This window comes from Sebastes fasciatus, chromosome 11, assembly GCF_043250625.1.
Source record: "Sebastes fasciatus isolate fSebFas1 chromosome 11, fSebFas1.pri, whole genome shotgun sequence".
In the NCBI taxonomy this organism is placed as follows: Eukaryota; Metazoa; Chordata; class Actinopteri; order Perciformes; family Sebastidae; genus Sebastes; species Sebastes fasciatus.
In genome coordinates, this window is record NC_133805.1 from 2,408,595 (window position 1) to 2,429,129 (window position 20,535).

The window sequence follows — 20,535 nt, forward strand, 5'->3', positions numbered from 1 at the left end:
AAATGTATATAGTATGTATTAAATTGTGCAACCTGTCGGTCGGTTGGACAACAAAGGCAACCGAGACTCTGTATGGAAGACCATTACTGCCCAGACTAGAACAAAATAACGGAATTTAAACATGTTGTAAATAAACATTTTTACTTTTTTAAACCAAATTATTAGTTTTAAAATTTAAAAAAAAAAATGTTTATTGCGGAGTCAGAATTATTATAGTATTATATAGTTATTATGTTATAGTTAATTAACTAAAAATTAAATAAAAAGTGTAAAACTTTGTTTTTTTGGATTTTCAACATCATCAGCATTTACACAGTAATTGCTGTAATTGTTGTTAAATCGGGGTATAAAACAATATATAATAATATTATAATATAGAAGGAGTGATTTCCTCACGAGGGGAACTGAGCGCTCAGCCAATCAGCGAGCGGCAACCTGTCGGTCGGTCGGCCGACGGAGGCAACCTGGACTCAGTATGGAAGACCATTACTGCCAAGACTAGAACAAAATAACAGAATTTAAATATTTTATCAACCAACATTTTTACTTTTTTAAAAACTCACTATTTGACTTAATATTTAATAATTAAAAAGTCACAAATTTAATTTAGTAGTATCTAGTAGTATCACATAATCTTTATTTAAAAAGTCTTAAAATTAATTTGATGTAAATTCGACTGTAAAAGTCTTTATAATTCAATTTAATGTCTCATAATTTGAATTGAAAGTCATATTTTTTATTTAATATCTCAGGATTCTGACTTTAAAAGACATAAATTGGCTTAATATTTAATAAATTTGACTTAAAAAGTCACATATTTAATTGACTATCTCATAATCTTGACTTTTAGTCATAATCATTTTGATTAACAATTTTTAAATCTCATTATCTTGACTTAAGAAAGTCACAAAATGTATATAGTATGTATTAAATTGTGCTTTAAAAGCCATATAATTGAGCTTAATTGTCTCCTGATTTTGAAATGAAACTGAAATTTTTACTTAATCTCTCATGATCCTGACTTTAAAAGTCATAAACTTACTTTGTGCCTCATAATTTGATTTAAAAACGCACTATTTTATTTAATATTTAATCATCTTAAATTTTAAATTTAATTTAGTATCTTATCATTTAGACTTAAAAATAATGTCTCATAATTTGAATTGAAAGTCATAGTTTTGACTTAATGATCCTGACTTTGACTTTTCACTCATTGACTTAATATTTAATAATCTTGAATTTGAAATAGAATTTAGTATTTTGGGAGGTAGGAAAGGAAAAGAAAGGATGAAGGAAACGACAGGAGGAGGAAGGAAACGAGGCATTGTGGAGGTAGAGAAGAGAAGTAGAGGTTAAAGAAGAAACAGGTAGGTTATATATTCAATACAAATAAAGATTAATGCTGGATTTCAACAGAAATCTACTCTTTCCCCATCAAACAACACAGCCTGGGTGAAATACTACATTTCCCATGCTGCCCCGCGCACACGGGAAGTGCGTCATTACGCGTGACCTTGCCTCTCTTCTTCTGTGGTTGTTGCAGCAGACGGAGAGGTCGACAGCATGGCGAGTAAAGATCCCGCAGTGAGTCTTATCCTCTTTATTCTCTATTCTTCTTTCTGTTACAGATTCTACATTCATCCATGTCACTCCTCTGCCTTCAGTTCCGACCGAGCAGCTGTTTCCCGCCTTCTGCCCGCCTGCTCGAGACGTTAACGTTACAGCAAACCTTTAAAACGCCAAAGACGTCACAGACTGAGCTGATGTAACGCTAAAGTAACGCCAGCTGTTCAAGTAACGCTAGCTGTTAACTAGCTCACAGTTAAAGTAACGTTAAAGTAACGTTGGCTATAAAGTAGTTTATAGTTAAAGTAACGTTAAAGTAACGCCAGCTGTTCAAGTAACGCTAGCTGTTAAACTAGTTTAAAGTTAAAGTAACGTTAGCGGTTTAAGTAACATTAAAGTAACGTTAAAGTAACGTTGGCTGTTAAAGTAACGTTAAAGTAACGTTACTGTAAAGTAGCTCACAGTTAAAGTAAGACAGATATTAAAATGTGGATGACTTTAAAGAAATGTAATTAATGTGAGTTAACAAACATTAAACTTAACAGTCTCGCAGGAATCGTTAAATCAGCCTCATTCACCTGGTAAGCAGAGATGTGCCAGTCTCCACCTAGAAAACAAACATTCAGATTTCCTCGCTTATTGGTTTAAGAACACACATAAAACAATAATTTAAAGGTGCATAGACTTCTGCAGAATCTCATCTTCAGTTCGGCATATATATATATATATAGATCTATATATATATATCTATAGATCTATAGATATATATATATATATATATATATCTATAGATCTATATATAGATCTATAGATCTATATATATAGATCTATAGATCTATATATAGATCTATAGATCTATATATAGATCTATAGATCTATATATATAGATCTATAGATCTATATATAGATCTATAGATCTATATATATATATCTATAGATCTATATAGATCTATAGATCTATAGATCTATATATATCTATAGATCTATAGATATATATAGATCTATAGATATATCTATATATATATATTACACCGAGCTGCTTTATGAGTTATCTGTAAACCGAATTTTAGATTAGAGTTCATACATTCAAACTAGATCATCCGTTATGTCTAATTATGCAATCAATTTGCTTTTTGTGCTAGCGAATATTAAAATAACTGGACTTTTGAGTGTAGTTTGGTCGCGGTCCGGCACACATGTGGAATGTTTTTGCTGCTAGATGCAGTCCTTGTATTGTCGTTGGGAGGTGTCAACCTTCAACATGGTTACCCATCCAGTGCGAAGGTCACTTGCTGTTAATGCCTGTGTAATACGTTTTAAGGCCTTTTCTACCCTGAAATCATCCCGGTGTGAGTTGTGTCAACATTTGTTCCTGAAGTTTATGAGCTGCTTAACTCATCTGAAACTATGATCTTTGTGTTTCAGGGTTTTCTGCAGCAGCTGCGGCAAATAGCAGCCAGGATGTCAGCAGGACCTCGGGGTGCCGGAGTCGGTCTTAAGCTGCTGATGGGTGCTGGAGTTCTGGCTTACGGAGTGAAGGAAGCAACATACACAGGTAGTTCTGCTTTAGCTTTTCATCCAAGCACGCATAAAGACCCGTCAGTCACCTGAACACCGCTGTCACTAGTTGGCTGTTGGTCTTCAGACCGAGCTGTTTAGTTTCCTGTCATTTTTTAGTCATGAATTTACACTTTTTTTCAAATAAGGCAACATGTCCTCCAGGAATTATTTATTATCCAGCAACCCAAAAATCAAAGAATAAAGACATTTCCCTCACAGATTAGTGGTATTTTCTTTTTCATTTATAAGGACATGTAATGTTTTATACTTCTGGTGAATATAATCCATCAATCTGATTTCCATAGATGTATTTAGTATACACAGTTCCCTTTGTTAACACCTTATTTTGAAAACCGGACGTAGTCCCACGTGTCTACTTCCTGTAACTTCTCCAAGGTGGTCTCTAGCTCTCCTGTCAGCTCCGTTCTCTTTATCCATCCATGGTCAGCTCCATCGGGGCCGTTTCAATGCAGAGAACATAAATGTCAGTATCTGGGTGCTCTACAGTCGTAGCGTCGGCCCATTTGACCACGGAGACGAGAGCGACGGCCGGCTCCACCGCCACGTTACAGCCATACCATAACGTTACCGCCATACCATAACGTTACCTCCATACCATAACGTTACCACCATACCATAACGTTACCGCCATACCATAACGTTACCGCCATACCATAACGTTACCTCCATAACGTTACCTCCATACCATAACGTTACCTCCATACCATAACGTTACCTCCATAACGTTACCTCCATACCATAACGTTACCTCCATACCATAACGTTACCTCCATAACGTTACCTCCATACCATAACGTTACCTCCATACCATAACGTTACCACCATACCATAACGTTACCACCATACCATAACGTTACCTCCATACCATAACGTTACCGCCATACCATAACGTTACCTCCATACCATAACGTTACCTCCATACCATAACGTTACCACCATACCATAACGTTACCACCATACCATAACGTTACCACCATACCATAACGTTACCACCATACCATAACGTTACCACCATACCATAACGTTACCTCCATACCATAACGTTACCTCCATACCATAACGTTACCACCATACCATAACGTTACCACCATACCATAACGTTACCACCATACCATAACGTTACCTCCATACCATAACGTTACCACCATACCATAACGTTTCCTGCTAACTTTTTCTGCCTTTTTTTTCGCCTTTCTTCGGAAATATTTCAGTCATGTTTCAGACATATTTCCCTCCTATTTTTGGGCCATATTTCGGACATACTTTGGCATTTTTTCTGCCTTTTTTCAGACATATTTTAGCCTAAAAAAAAAAATCAGACATATTTTGGCTTTTTTTTAAAAAAAATCAGCCTGTGTTCTGATTTATTTTCGGACATATTTTGGCCTTTTTTAGACGTTAGCATGCAGCTTTAGCTCTGCTCCTCTATCTAGCTCTGCTTTTCCTGTCAATGTGTGAAACCCAAAGTGTTTCCATCCTTTACTGGATGTGTAGTGTTTACCACGCTGGATTTAACATGGGAGGGTGCAGGTCGGATCCACGCAGACCCTCCAACGTTTGTTTTGGTTGACGGATACGGAACAGATATGACGTCACGTTACTCAGACTACAACAATAAAAGCGGTAACTTCCTTCTACCTCCACACAGACTCAGATGAAGCAGATATATTGATTCTGGCATTAAAAAAATCTATTTCAAAATCACGATGCATAGGTGAATAGATTTTTTTTTCTGGTTGGCGGAGGCGTACAGCCACGAGGTGGTAGTTGTAGTATTAGTCATGATGTGTTTGTGTGTCCTGTAGTTGAAGGAGGACAGCGAGCGATCATCTTCAACAGGATCGGAGGGATGCAGATGGACACGGTTCTCTCTGAGGGACTCCACTTCAGGTAGGACGCTTCTCCACGTGTAGCGTTTCCACGGCGCTCAGAAGAACTGCTGCTGATTATTGACTGATGGTGACAGAGGAGGGTTACTCTCAAGAGCTGCTGCTGGCCTCATCCTGTTATCCTGTCTGTCATCCCCATGGATGACAACTGGACGTATAAGCTGTGACATCCAGGATCGTAGAATGCACCTGATTGGTGGTTTTCTGCTCGCTGTTTCAAACAGGAAACAACATGGCGGCCTGCTCAACTTCTGAAAACATTTTAAGAGAGAAATAGTCTATGATTAGGCCACTGCTGAATCTGGTTTCATTTTAGAGCTATATCGCCTAGTTTCACAGCTTGGTCCAAGTTTAGTGAGCCGGACACGTCCGCCTCATTTGCTTAAAGTTGAGATTTGTCAGCTTTATGCAAATACAGACCCCCTCCAACTCGACGCAACACTCCCAGAATGCACTGGGCGACTGCTTCTCCTGCTTTCCATAGGACATGAATGTAACTTCATCTATCAGTGACAGACTTTTGCGTTTGTAGGGCTGGCCCTCTGCGGTCCAGACAAAGATCTATATTTCTGGCCTCATTGGATGCTTTTTCTTATTTTCTTATTTTCTTTCCACATATTATTTCTTCTTAATAGCTCAGAGCAGTTTGCGGAAATAATCTTGCAGGAAATGAGACCGAAAGACGCAAAAACGAAACGACGAAAAAGGCAAAAAGAAGACGAAAGAAAATTAGAAAAGTTTGCCAGTTTGTTAGAAAAGGAAAAGGAGAGTAGATAAGAATATATGGATTCATAAAAGCAGAGATGAATTGTGACACAAAATTTGTTTCATGAGCAGAAGACATTATTTCAAATGAGTTTTTTGTCCTCTTCTGTGGAAGCTGCTTCCTCGCTGACTGTGGTTGTTGTTGTTGTTGTTGTCTTCAGGATGCCCTGGTTCCAGTATCCCGTCATCTACGACATCAGAGCCAGACCCAGAAAGATCTCCTCACTCACTGGAAGCAAAGGTCAGACTCTGAAACAGAAACACTCAGCCTTCAAACGCAAAAGAAACAAACCTCCTGAGAAACGTTTAAAGCTGATCTGACACGTCTTTATTGATCTTGTTCGTTGTGTTAAAACACATAACAAAGATTAGGGGTGTAACAACACGTTTTTACTACGATACGATTTCCATGGTTCCGATACGATTCAAGGACGATATTTGGCTCATCTAGAGCGATACGATACGATTCAGTGATTTGAAATCGATTCAGTAACTTGTCTCAGCCAGCTGATCAGTCTACCAGTAAGATACATGACAAACTAACCTAAACAGTGAGACTACACAGCCTACTGCCAGCTTTAGTTTCAGTCTTGTGTAGCCGAGGGGTAAACTTAATGAAGACACATTCACTGAAACACGGCTTACTAGAGGGAACTAAAGTCAGTCACAACTCAACTAAATAACTTACACGTGTTTACAGTTAGCTGTTAGCCGCCGAGCTAACGCGCCCTGCTTGTGTAAACATAGCGGCGGAGGATGAGAGACAGCGGTTTTGCAAAGTTTTATTGCACATTCTAACAGCAACTAGCATAGCATCAACTCGTCTGCACCGCGGCCTCTCTGATCAGCTGTTCACTGACTGCTCTGTGTGTGTTGATGTGTGTGGAGCTCCGACACAGAGCAGTAAGGCCTATGAAAGGAGGCTGGTCACGGGCGGACATGGCTCTGGGGGTATGACACATGCGCAGTGTAACTGAAGCTGCGGCCGTGCGTTGCGATTAGTTCAATTTCGGCGGAGCGGACCAGATGCTCGTGCGCATGTGTTGTACCCCAAAGATATGACGCGTACTCAGCCTCGTTCCATAGAGCAGAGCAGCAGGAAGAGGTTGCAGCTGCCCGGAGCCCCGTATGTACATAGTACCTGTTATGCCCTGATATCGGGATCCAGTTTTCCGTCTCAACAATGCATATCGTCACGTTTTTATATCGCGATATTTCGTCACACCCCTACAAATACATACAGCTTTTATTAGACAATATAAAAAGTGCAACTGCAGGACCTGCTGCTTCAGTTCTCAAGATACAAGGCAGTGCACTATTTAACACAACATATAATAAACCATCTTCTATTGTAGTTAAATAAACAGTTTAACCTGCTGCTTCTGTCCTCATTTTCAATGTAAACGGTAGATCAATAATACAGAGATCAACCGCTGATAGTAATCCAGTAGTCCACCTACAGGGTTCATTTGGGCTCTTTTCATACATGAAAACATTTTAAAACTATGTCGGACTAACGTTAGCTGAGTTTCTGTTTTGTTTTTTACTTTACTCCCGTCGTGATAATCTGCCTCGTGGACCGTCTGCTCTCCGGCTGGATACGTGAGGCTGATGCTGCGTGCACGTAGATATCATGATGGGAAGGGAAAGTCATTTTCTCTGAATGAAAAAACAACACGGGGAAAAAGCTCCTATGGGTGAAGCCGCCCTCGTCAAGTGGACTGATAGGGCCTGAAACTCTGCCGACCGGCTCCTCTACACCGCAGCGCCAGCAGCTTATGCAGACTGCCGTTCGTCTGCAAGCACGCCATGGATGCGTGCTCGCGCTGCAGAGGGCAGAGCTGGAAAGCTGGCGCATGTCTGGAGAGTGAACCGGAGTAACGTTTAACATTTCTTTACTAATAAAAGTGCTAAAAAACACTTTCATATAACGTTTGTAGTCCTTAAATACACGGTGCAAATCCTTAGTATCGATACAATCGATTTTATATCGATATATGTCTCCCTTGAAGGACAACTTGCCGAGTACCTATCGATGTAGTAGATGAATCGTTACACCCCTAACAAAGATATATTTGAGCCTCCATGACAGAGTTTCTCCACCAGAGAGTGCAGTGTCATTCCAGAATGAACCGGCCGTTCAGAAACAGTATAATGTGTTATCGTTAGTTGGACTTATGGGCCGAACATCGGTATCAGCTGATAATCGCCTTGTTAACTGACATCCTCCGATGGCAGTGGGCGAGGTTTACCTGTCATGTTGCATCACTTTTGCACCGGCTAAATGTTGTGTTGGTTATTTGCGGTCGGTCTCTGACAACAGTAACCAGCTGCTGATTCAGAGAAGAAGACGCTGCCTGCTCACGACTCTGACACTTTGTTCTCTGGCACAAAAGGGGAATAAATAACAGCAAAAACAGAATAGGTATCGGCCAAATGGTTGTTTTAAACATCGGTATCGACCCAGAATTCAGCAATCGGTGCATCCCTGATGTGAACCTGTGTTCCTCTGGTTGCTCTCAGACCTTCAGATGGTGAACATCTCACTGCGAGTTCTGTCCCGGCCGCTGGCGGCCAACCTGCCCATCCTCTACCAGCAGCTGGGACAAGACTACGACGAGCGCGTCCTGCCGTCCATCGTCAACGAGGTGCTGAAGAGCGTGGTGGCGAAATTCAACGCTTCTCAGCTCATCACTCAGAGAGCACAGGTACTGCACACAAAGCATGTCTTCAATATACACTCACCGGCCACTTTATTAGGTACACCTTGCTAGTACCGGGTGGTCTTCTGCTGCTGTAGCCCATCTGCTTCAAGGTTGGACGTGTTGTGCGTTCAGAGATGGTATTCTGCATACCTTGGTTGTAACGAGTGGTTATTTGAGTTACTGTTGCCTTTCTATCATCTCCAACCACTCTACCCATTCTCCTCTGACCTCTGACATCAACAAGGCATTTCCGTCCACACAACCCCCGCTCACTGGATATGTTCTCTTGTTGGGACCATTCTCTGTAAACCCTAGAGATGGTTGTGGTGAAAATCCCAGTAGATCAGCAGTTTAATACTCAGACCAGCCCGTCTGGCACCAACAACCATGCCACGTTCAAAGTCACTTAAATCCCCTTTCTTCCCCATTCTGATGCTCGGTTTGAACTTCAGCAAGTCGTCTTCACCACGTCTAGATGACGTAATGCATTGAGTTGCTGCCATGTGATTGGCTGATTAGCTATTTGTGTTAACAAGCAATTGAACAGGTGTGCCTAATAAAGTGGCCGGTGAGTGTATATCTACACATAGATTAAGCTCGAAACTTTAAAGAAGCACAATGACGGCAAAAAGCACAAAACCTGGCCCGTCTGAATTCGCAGGGTTTGAAGGAATGTTGTGTTAATTTAATTGAAGTTATGTTAATTGAAGTTAAGTGCAAACATAAATTCTGTTATGCTTTGCTTTAACAACATTTTTATGTTTTCTTTTGTTATGTTATAGAAGATGACTTATTTTGTTAATCACTGTTCTTGGCAGAGAAACTTAATATTCAGATTAAAATATTTTGCAAATATCAAGTTTCGAGGCATTGTCAATGTTTCACTGGGGTGTGTAAATTAAGTCATTAGGTCATTGATTAATACCAGGCTGTAACCCAAAAAAAGGGTGCGACCAAATCATGTGCTTGTGCGACCAACTGAGAAAGTTGGTAGCACAAGTGCTACCAGTGGAAAAGTGAGTCTAGAGCCCTGATCTATATATTTATATATCTATTAGGGCTGTCGGTCGATTAAAATAGTTTATCTCAATTAATCACACATTTTTTGTCTTATTTTATTTTCCCGGATGTTGTGAAAGTGAAAACCCGTCTGGAACCGATCTCGCTCCGTATCTCGGGAGAGAGAGAAAAGATCCCGTCATCGCTTCCGGTTTTGTGCCGTAAACATTTCCGTTTCCTCCTCCAGGTTTCGCTGCTGATCCGCAGAGATCTGTTCGAGCGGGCCAAAGACTTCAACATCATTCTGGACGACGTGGCCATCACCGAGCTCAGCTTCAGTCGAGAGTACACCGCCGCCGTCGAGGCCAAACAAGTCGGTGAGTTTGGTAGATACAGGAAGTCAGCAGACCTCTGGGCCGACGGCTCATCGCTCCAGGTTGGATTTAGATCACTCTGCCGATAATAACACGCAAATTAGATTTAACTCCACTAATTTCTTTATGGCATTATTTTACAGTAAGAACGGTCTGTATTCAATGTGGAATATAAATATAAGCGTGAATAAATCTCTTTAAGGTACATTTTGAACAGATAAAAATGTGATTAATTTGCGATTAATCGTGATTAAATATTTTAATCGATTGACAGCCCTAGTAAATGTATGACTTTATTATCTCAGAAAATATTCAATATTACACCCCTCCGTCGGCTCTGTATTTATTTTATTTATTATTTTCTTTTACCTATAACAGCCCTGATACGCCGTCAGTTATTAGTACAGATTGTGCATAATTTTCTATTTTTCAAAAGAGGTTAAAACGGGTTTTAGACATTATTTTTAGCAGCTTGTATTGTTTTTGTTTTTTTATCACTCGCAATTTTAATTTTTTAATATATAAAACAATCAGTTTACAACCATTTTCAAAGGGATCCCTTGACCTCTGACCTCCAGATATGTGAATGTTGCCTGTTGGGCTGCAGTTTGCCGTGTTATGATTGTAGCATATTGTTGTATGCTAAATGCAGTACCTGTGAGGGTTTCTGGACAATATCTGTCATTGTTTTGTGTTGTTCATTGATTTACAATAATAAATATATACATACATTTTGCATAAAGCAGCATATTTCTCCACTCCCATGTTGATAAGAGGATTAAATACTTTAATGCATGGCATTCAATTACTTCTAAATGTGCATAAAAGTGCTATAAATAAATTGTATAATTTGCACTTTACGTCCTCTTCGTTTCAAACACTACATTTATATTTTTTTATTGTACATTTTTATATTTATGAGTCTTAACTTTTGCAGTACTTGTATTTTTCTTTTTCTTTCTCGTTATATTTATTGTTGTGCACCTACATATTCCTCGTATATGAAGACGAAGTGGTTCTGATCCTGATGGAAGTGTAATGTGTGTGTGTGTGTGTGTGTTCCTCTCCAGCCCAGCAGGAGGCGCAGCGAGCTCAGTTTTACGTAGAAAAGGCCAAACAGGACCAGAGACAGAAGATCATCCAGGCTGAAGGAGAAGCTGAGGCTGCCAAGATGGTGAGTTTATCGTCAGGTTGAGATGTGTCTGCAGTCGGAGTGAAGACGTTAAAGTGTCTCCTCCTCAGGTGTGTTTTATCATCTCTGTGACAATTCATATTTATTGTTTGAGTCATTTCCTGACTAAGTTGATCAGCCACACTGTTGGACAGTTTTATTTATTTTGACAAATAACTTAATTTTGTGCTCAAAGTTTAAAAAAAAAAAAATTTAAAAAAAAGAAGGTTGTTGGTAAATATGACGTCTGATTATAGTAGAAGCTGCAGGTCAAAGGTCATCCTCCAAGCTGCAGGTCATGATCGTTTGAGGCTGAACAGCGAACTGATAAATCAGTTTATCTGTCAGTTTGTCTTTCTAGCTAGTTAGCTGTAGGTAGGCTCTGAAATCATCAGGACATCCGCTACTTTGGCAGACAGAGGAAAACGCAAGAGATGGAAATAGAGAATCTTAGTTGTCCGCTTTCTTGACATCTCATTCCTCCGTGACTATCGATTCCTCTTATTGATGCTTTCCCACAGTTACGCTGCACAATGACGCACACGCACGCTGCATCATGTTTCAGTTTGTTTGGGACCAGAGACACGGCGGAGAGAAAAAAAGCGCTCAACAGCGTGGTGCTACTAAACCTGAGGGGACGCACCCTATCTTTCCCTGATAAAGCGACACTGTGAACAACAAACTGTGTTGAAATCAGCAGGAGGAGAGTTAGTAACGTTAGCTGTTAGCAGCTCAGTCATAACTGGTTAAACAGCGGAGCTACTGATGTTAACGGAGGTGCCATTGAGTTATTATTATGAGACGTTGAATGTCTGCTCACTAAAATGACCATTGGGTGAAGGTAAATTACGTTATCATGATGCGTTCAAATGTAATCTCGTAAAATAAAGTTTTTGGAGAGAAACTTGAATAAATCCAGATGTTTGAAGGAGATGTTTTCACATCAATATAAAATAGATATTAGAGAGAGAATAATGACCTGTTGAACTTCATAACAACGTACCAACATTTCTTTTAATCAAAGCAAATAATTAAATAATCATAATCATTTGAATTGTTTGTTTTTATGCAAATAACCACGATAGATGACAATAACAAAGTACAGTACTGTGTAGAGTACTCTCCCTCCATGGTGTCATTTGAACACTGTAATTTACCGTGTGTGTAATGTTCATTATGTAAAATATATTATAACATTGAATGACTTCAGATCTAAAATGTTATTCCTTCATTTAGCGCAGAGATTTCAAAAGTGGCAGATAAAGTTTCTGAGTGACAGGAAGTGAAAGAAAGTTAATGTCAGGCCGTGGGTGTAGTTAGCTAGCCCAACTTATTGTTTTCATATTAGTTTTAGTTTCCTGCACCTTAGTTCAGTGTGTTTATTTTAACCATGGTGTGTGTTTGTGGTGAACGGGTGAAATCAACACAGTCAATCACACAAAATCCCACCGTCAGAATGAACACAACACGTTGACTGTCTCTCTCACTCGCTCTCTTCTTCACCGTCTCCTCCTGCTAGAGATAAATTAACGGAAAGCAGCCGATACCGGAGGTTAGCGGGCCTCTAACAGGTCCGAACGACGGGGAGCACAACTTTCAGCTGAAAAGAAAACCAGAGAGAAATAAATGAATCTCAGAGCAGCCCGGTGTCGGTGCCGGAGCTGAGGAGAGAGCCGGTGCTGGTGGACGGTGCTCCTCCGAACACGTCCTGAAACTGTATTTCAAGTGGCGGCAATATATCTATCCGTCCTCCGGTGTGAGAGAGAGAGACAGAGAGAGCAAGATAGATAGAGAGAGAGAGAGATAACCACACCCCCATTCTCTGTTTGAGGAAGAACCAAAAAAACAGGAAGGGCGGGGTTAAATGAACTTTTAGAGAGCAGTCGTGTCTTCATAGTGAGGATCCAGTGTAACTGTCACCAACAGCCAGCGGTGGAAGGAAGTACTCGGATACATTAATGAACCCTGCGGGGCCACTGGGTCAAACCGGTGTGACGGCAGCAGCACAAAGTTTGACCTAGAAAGTTCCAGTAGCTGCCGATACACCGGTTAACTAAAAGCAAACATAGAAGGTTTGCTCAGTAAACTTCCAGTTGTTGTCGTTACACCGGTTTGAGCCAGTTTGCTCATATCAGTAAGCCTTTCTGTCCAGCTCCGGGGTTCAAAGTCAGTTATATTTACACAGCCCAATATCACAAATCACACATTTGCCTGCCGGTACGCAGAAATATTCAAACAATCCATTTTAGAATAGGAGAAAATAACACATTTATACTGAATGAAAAAAGAAAAAACTGCTTTTGATTATCTTAAAGTGGGCATGTCTGTAAAGGGGAGACTCGTGGGTACCCATAGAACCCATTTACATTCACACATCTGGAGGTCAGAGGTCAAGGAGACCCCTTTGATGGTTGGTACCGATGGATTCATCAGGTGTTCTAGTTTCATATCTTCGCTCTAGCTTTAAAACCTCGCCCGTCCGTCAGAGTTTTAAGGAGTTGACTGATTTACAACGATCTAATTGACACTAAAAACCTCCTCAGATCTGATGGATTCCTGCTCCGACGTGAACTCCCTCGGCCTCGCCTCACGGATCGTGGCGAGAAGCCGAAGCCTCTTAAACAAACACTTCATCCAAATATGCAGTAATTATTTTCCGCGCCTGTCAACATGGCGTGAGAATATTAAAGCTGAGCAGCGACACGCCTGCAGCCTTGATGATTGTTTTTGAGAGACCGGCTCAGCCTGCTGCTGTTGGTCGGCTCGCCCTCCCTTTTGTTGTTGTGTAACACTGTTCTCCTGTGAGTACACTAACCATCTCAATGTGTGTTTGTGTTTAGCTGGGCGAGGCCGTGACAAAGAACCCAGGCTACCTGAAACTCAGGAAGATCCGGGCGGCGCAGAACATCGCCAAGACGGTAAGAAACGTTCACCTCGAGACTCTGAGTCTCCGTACCGCTTTCCACTGTTCTGCAGCTGGAATGCAGCACAGAGAATTACAACAGGTTTCTAACAGACAACATGTTGATCCCCATCTGCTCTCAACTAGCTTCATTTACCATTCTCACGAAACCGTCCCAAAACGCAACCTAGAGCTGTTTTTCACATTATCATTAGTTGACCTTCTGCACCCTAACACCTAAAATAACTACCCATAATTAATCAGGACCAGTTCCTCAACCATAAGGCTCATATGCATACAGCTGGTCTCATTTGAAAGGTAAAAATCTAAAGAATATGAATAAGTATGGCTGTCAATCGATTAAAATATTTAATACGATTCAGTCAAAATGTTCCTTAAAGGGAGATTTGCCAAGTATTTAATACACTTAAAAAAATAACATAATACAAAAAATAAAACATAATACAAGCTGCTAAAAATGTGTCTAAAACCTGGACAGATATGCTGCTTTATGCAAATGTATGTATATATTTATTATTGTAAATCAATTAACAACACAATGACATATTGTCCAGAAACCCTCACAGGTACTTATGTGTAATGTATATACATATATATGTAGTATATGTACTTACTTATGTATTATACAATATATAAATACATAAATAAATATAAAAAATTAGAATTGAAAGGAAAAATAAATAGAAAAAAAATAGAAAATAAAAATACTTGTAAAAAATAACAATGGAATAAATAAATAGAAAAAATGGAAATCAATTAAGAACACAAAACAATGACAGATATTGTCCAGAAACCCTCACAGGTACTGCATTTATCATAAAACAATATGCTCCAATCATAACATGGCAAACTGCAGCCCAACAGGCAACAACAGCTGTCAGTGTGTCAGTGTGCTGACTTGACTATGACTTGCCCCAAACTGCATGTGATTATCATAAAGTGGGCATGTCTGTAAAGGAGAGACTCGTGGGTACCCATACAACCCATTTACATTCACACATCTGGAGGTCAGAGGTCAAGGGACCCCTTTGGAAATGGCCATGACAGTTTTTCCTCGCCAAGATTTAGAGTAAGTTTAGAGCGTTATTTAACCTCCTTCATGACCAGCTAGTCTGACCTGGTTGGTACCGATGGATTCATCAGATTGAGCACACTACAACCTCCAAAAGATCGTTTGCGTGAGATACAGACAGTTCTAGCGAGTTAATATGAGGCTTCAGCAGTTTGGGTGGATATCTTCTAAAGTCACCATGTACAAAGTACAAGTACGAACAAGGACTGCTGACTTTGTCCTCATCACTTACATTGAAAACGTGTTGATATGGACACCTGACTGTTATTTGAAGACAAATTTGGAAAAATTGTCCTTTTTTAAATTTGGTTTAAATGTTTAACGTCTTCACCTCAGTCTTAACGATGCCGTCATGTCTTCTGAGAGGTCAGCAGTAGTTTTATTTACTCCTTTTTAAAGGATAACATCTTATTTAACTTCAGAATTAGTGTCACAATCTTCCTTAAAAAGCGTTGAGTTTAAATTGGCTGCCGTGACGACACCCTGAAAACCATCCAGTGGCCCCCTGACGGGTCCAGAGCCCCAGTTTGGGAACCAAAGGTGCAGCTACCAGTCCACCAGGTGGCGCCACATGAACATGAAATTTGAGGGAGAAGTCAGAGGAAACCTCAGCTTCATCCTCTTCTGACATTTAACCTCTTGTTTTTTTTTTTCCAGTTTTCTTGGTGATCAGGTCTTAAAGGGTTTTTATATTTTCATTAATTTAAATTAAAGTTATAATGTATGATCAAGAGAGCTGACAGGAACACCGAACTAATGCTCTTTAAAGAGTTTATTCAGTACAACCACGACTTTTGAACATCATGTCTTCGTCAGGTTTGACACCTGAGCATCATTTCATCTTTCGGCACGATCAGTTTTAGATTTAAAAAACAGCCGCTCAAATGTTTCATCTGGTGAACAGCAGCTCGTTAAACTGACTTTTTAATTGTTAATACTAATACGTGTTGTGACGCGTCTACGCAGCATATAAACACTTAATGAATGGGTTATAAAACATTAGAGCTGTAACTAACTAACGATTATTTTCGGTATAGATTAATCCGCCAATTATGTTAATTAACGGATTAATCATTTGGTCTGTAAAACATCAGAAACCCCCCCAAAAATGACTTAAACTATTAATAGTTTTTGATTATATTATTGATAATTGAATAATTAAATAACCTTTGCAGTTTGATAAAACATTATATACACAATATAATAAAGTTGTAAAGTGACACAAAACTGGGATTGTTTACTTTAACACATTTTTAAAGTGTTTATTAAAGTGTTTTTTTTAACCTGTCTATATATTAGGGCTTTCAATTAATCTCACATTTTTTTATCTGTTCAAAATGTACCTTTTAAACCTCTAGTCTAGGGTTAGCACTACTGGAATATCATCTGATCATAATCCCAGTTTAAACCACTGAGTAGTCTGCAGAGGGACTAACTTTAGAGCCCAGTTGACCCGTTGTGGTTCAATAATGATCAAGGGTCACTTTTCTGGACTGGAAAACTAATCCATCATCCACGTTCAACAGTATTCTCCCATCATGCAACACTGTGTTGACATCGTCTCATTCCATTCAGACTATTTCACGTGTAAATAAAACATTCGGTGTCTGAATGAATCTGTTTTTATCTGTGTTCCGTGGTCGTGTACCTTTACCAGACCCTGTGGTGTCAGATTAGTGATGATATTCGTTAACGGGGAGTTGACCTCATCAGCGTTAACGCTCTCTCTGTCTGTAGATTAGAGTCACGTCATGTGGCGGCGGTGGCGTGTGTTTCCTGTATGGACGGTGAACGGGCCTCAGCAGCTCTCACTGGGCTGTGAATCAGCTCAGTGTTGGAGCTCCGACAATGTTCCCATTGTGCTCCGCTCGGTGGTCAGGCCTCCACGCCGAGGAACTCTCCACCTGTGTTTTCTCTCCTCACACTCACTGTGTGTGTGTGTGTGTGTGTGTGTTTGACCTGCAGGTGTCGCAGTCCCAGAACAGAGTGTACCTGAACGCTGACAGCCTGGTGCTCAACCTGCAGGACAAAGACAACTTCAAGTGAGTCCTGAGACGCACCGTTTCAGACACGTTTTAAACACAACACGAGTTTTAGGACGAACTCCGTCTGCAGCAGCGACGATGGGGAACTGAGTCAGACGTAGCACCGGGTAACGTTATACATTTATAACGTCATAAGTTGGGGCAAAAATCATAATCCCTATTATTTTTGGTCAATATTGAGATATTATTTAAAGGACCAGAGTGTAACTTTTAGAGCTCTATTTGCAGAAATGGAATATAGTATTAATAAGTATGGTTTCTCTTTCTATGAAAATAAGAATCGATGAACACGATGCTGTAAGCAGACGGGTGTCAGTGGTCAACAAGACTATTTGCATCCGACCCGGGCACATTAGATACTATATTGTATGTTTTTCCTAACCCTAACCTAAGTGGTCTTGTTGCCTAAACCTAACCAAACTGTGTAGCATATTCAACTTGGCTGGGTGTAAATTATGGATAAATTAATATTTAAATATGTCATTAAATGTAACAAAAAATGTAGTTGTTTATTTGTTTATGTATTTATTTATTTATTATTATTATTATTGTAGTAAAAAGAAATCTATAAAGAAAAGAATACATAAATAAATAAGTTTGGGAAAATAAATAAGAGGTAAAATGCAAAGGGAAAATCGTTTAAAAATAAATAAATGCATGAATACATAAATAAATACATACATTTAAAAATAAATATAAAATAAATAAGGAATAGGTGCAAAAATAAATAAAAAATAAATTTAAAAATAAATAAATGTTAAAAAAAGCAAAATTAGGCAGAAGAATAAATTAATAGAAAGATAAATAAAGAAGCAAATTAAAACAGAAATATCAATTTATCAATTAATTAATGGCTACATGTATTTTTAATATTATTTTTGCTACATTTAATGACTTATTTTTTTATCGAGTTATTTATTAATTAATTAATTTAGTATTATTTTCGTCCTCCGTAGTAAACAGCTGCTGTGGGACTATTCCCACTCCGGTGCAAATAGAGACACCACATTAAAGGTTTTGATATTCTGTGCTACGAATACATTTACGTCCTGGACACACAGCATCTGAAACATGTGACTCTGAAAGAGAATAATATTCTGTTCACACCAAGAGCAAAGCAAAGTTTCGCCTCGCATTACTCGCGTGAGTCGGACCGCCGGGATCATCTGTGTTCATTCGCTCTAGGCGCTCCGTGGAGGAGGAGCTCGTCTCCATAGATACCAATAACTTCTCTTTCCTCCATCAACCATGGAAGAAATCACCTCTGTTGCTGCTTTGTTCGTGTTGGTGAAATGTCAGAAAACCAAACGCCGTCGTGTCTGGGTTCATAACATCACCCGGCGGCGAGCTGTATTCACATACAGCGTCATTACACTGACTGTATCTAACAAGCCAAGCGTCTCTACTGCGGTATGAACCCAAAATAAACAGATTGTGCTGTGATTTAATATCAATAAACGGATCAGAATGATGCCGAAGTAATGACATAATGATTCCGATTAGTAAAAAGTCAGAGTTCATGTTTTGTCAGGTCTGTTACCATGACGACAAGCAGACAAGTTTTAAAATGCTTGTTTTCTGAATGGGTGGATCGGTGTTGTACGACAGTGTTGTAATTTTGAATCTCTCCGTGTTTCTTTCAGTTTGTTGCTGGGGAAGTAAAGAGGACATCTCATCATTCCTTCTGGTCCACCTCTACAGAGATGAAACGTCTTCGTAGCTCACTCGTTTCTCACCTCTCGGACGCCGTTTCCTCCACACCGGGTTTCTCTGTGAATCTGCCACCACGTTTACACGCCACTACAAAACTGACTTTAACCTGCGGAGTGCATCATCCAGCGGCCGTTTCACCACGGTGGATTCATTTTGAAAGGTTCCTCTGGTGTCGGTAGAAGTCTTGATCCTTCTTTTTGTTTTTTTATATATATATATATATATATATATATATATATAAATATACGTAATCATCTGTAGACGTTAACCGCAGCATCATGTTTTATTTGTGAATAAAAAGCAGTTTCCCCCGTTGAGAGAATCTGCTGCTTGTTTTGGTTTTTCTTGAGTTTGTCCAGATTGAGAAGTGAAGTCATGTTGAGCCTTTTCAACCCTAGAAAGATTATTTATGTACATGTAGAAATAAAGATAAAGCTCCGGTTTGATGAATAAAATGTGAAAAATTAAACTTTTACCGACACCACAGGAGTCATTTTTTAAAGGGTCACCAAAAAATAAACATCACTGGTATCATGACACGGAAATATGAGAGAACAGTCGTAATATTATAAGTAATTACCAGAATTCTTTTCATTATGTACGACTTTATTCTTAAAATAATGTCTTTTACTACAGGAGAAGTTGTCGCCCTGCAACTACAAATATTTTCATTATGTCGTTGATTATTCAGGTTACTGCATTTCAGCTATTATTAAAAAGAAAAGTTCCTGGATTTTGTACAAAACTCAAAATATTTGTGTTTACTGTCAGAAATGTTTTTTGCAATTTTTGCTTGAAAAACTCACTTTAACAATTAATACAACAAATGAATGATCTAAAATGTTGCTTTAATTAAATGAATGAATTGCTTCTGAGCTCTAGAGTTTTGTTTGTGGAGCTTAAAACCGTAAACGATACAACAAGGCTTCTCCGAAATCAAGTCAACATGAAGAACTCCGGTGTTTCCTGCTGAAGTGCCGAGTGAGAAAATGTTTTGAGTTAGTGTGAGCTGGTCCTTTACAGCCTTTACAGTACCTGGTGATAAACTGGAGTCTGGTTTCCTGGTTCTGAAGGGAACATTTATCCAGTTGATGTTATCGTTTCGAGGGGGAGCGAGCAGCCGCTGCACTCGACCACGTCTCTACGTTGACCCTCCCGAGGACGAGGCCATCGCCGCTCCTCCTGTGAACTCTGATTTGGATCTTCTTCGCTTTTCCTCCACTCTTTACTGTAACCGTACATATTTATAAAAGCACTGTATTAACATGAAATAAATGTTTTATTAAACACTATGAAGAACAGATGAGGACATTTTAAAGTGTTTATTAATGTACAGTATTTATCATTATCTGTTCATACAGACTACTGACATGATGAAACAAGTACCGTCAGCTGAGTTAACACTGCTCAGCTAGCGTTAGCTAACTATCTGTGGCGTTATTGTGAAATACACTCACCGGCCACTTTATTAGGCACACCTGTTCAATTGCTTGTTAACACAAATAGCTAATCAGCCAATCACATGGCAGCAACTCAATGCATTACGTCATCTAGACGTGGTGAAGACGACTTGCTGAAGTTCAAACCGAGCATCAGAATGGGGAAGAAAGGGGATTTAAGTGACTTTGAACGTGGCATGGTTGTTGGTGCCAGACGGGCTGGTCTGAGTATTAAACTGCTGATCTACTGGGATTTTCACCACAACCATCTCTAGGGTTTACAGAGAATGGTC

The 20,535-nt window shown here is 39.5% G+C and overlaps 1 protein-coding gene across 1 annotated transcript; it reads left to right on the forward strand.

The window, feature by feature from the left end:
- Nucleotides 1-1,429: 1,429 nt before the first annotated feature.
- On the forward strand, nucleotides 1,430-20,096 carry LOC141776417 (prohibitin-2-like). Its single transcript, XM_074650003.1, has 10 exons — nucleotides 1,430-1,584; nucleotides 2,992-3,121; nucleotides 4,953-5,037; nucleotides 5,963-6,042; nucleotides 8,325-8,509; nucleotides 9,753-9,882; nucleotides 10,950-11,053; nucleotides 13,891-13,968; nucleotides 17,011-17,087; nucleotides 18,734-20,096. Exons 1-10 carry the CDS (start codon nucleotides 1,564-1,566, stop codon nucleotides 18,750-18,752), a joined length of 909 nt encoding a protein of 302 aa, XP_074506104.1. The 5' UTR covers nucleotides 1,430-1,563; the 3' UTR covers nucleotides 18,753-20,096.
- The last annotated feature ends 439 nt before the right edge of the window (nucleotides 20,097-20,535 follow it).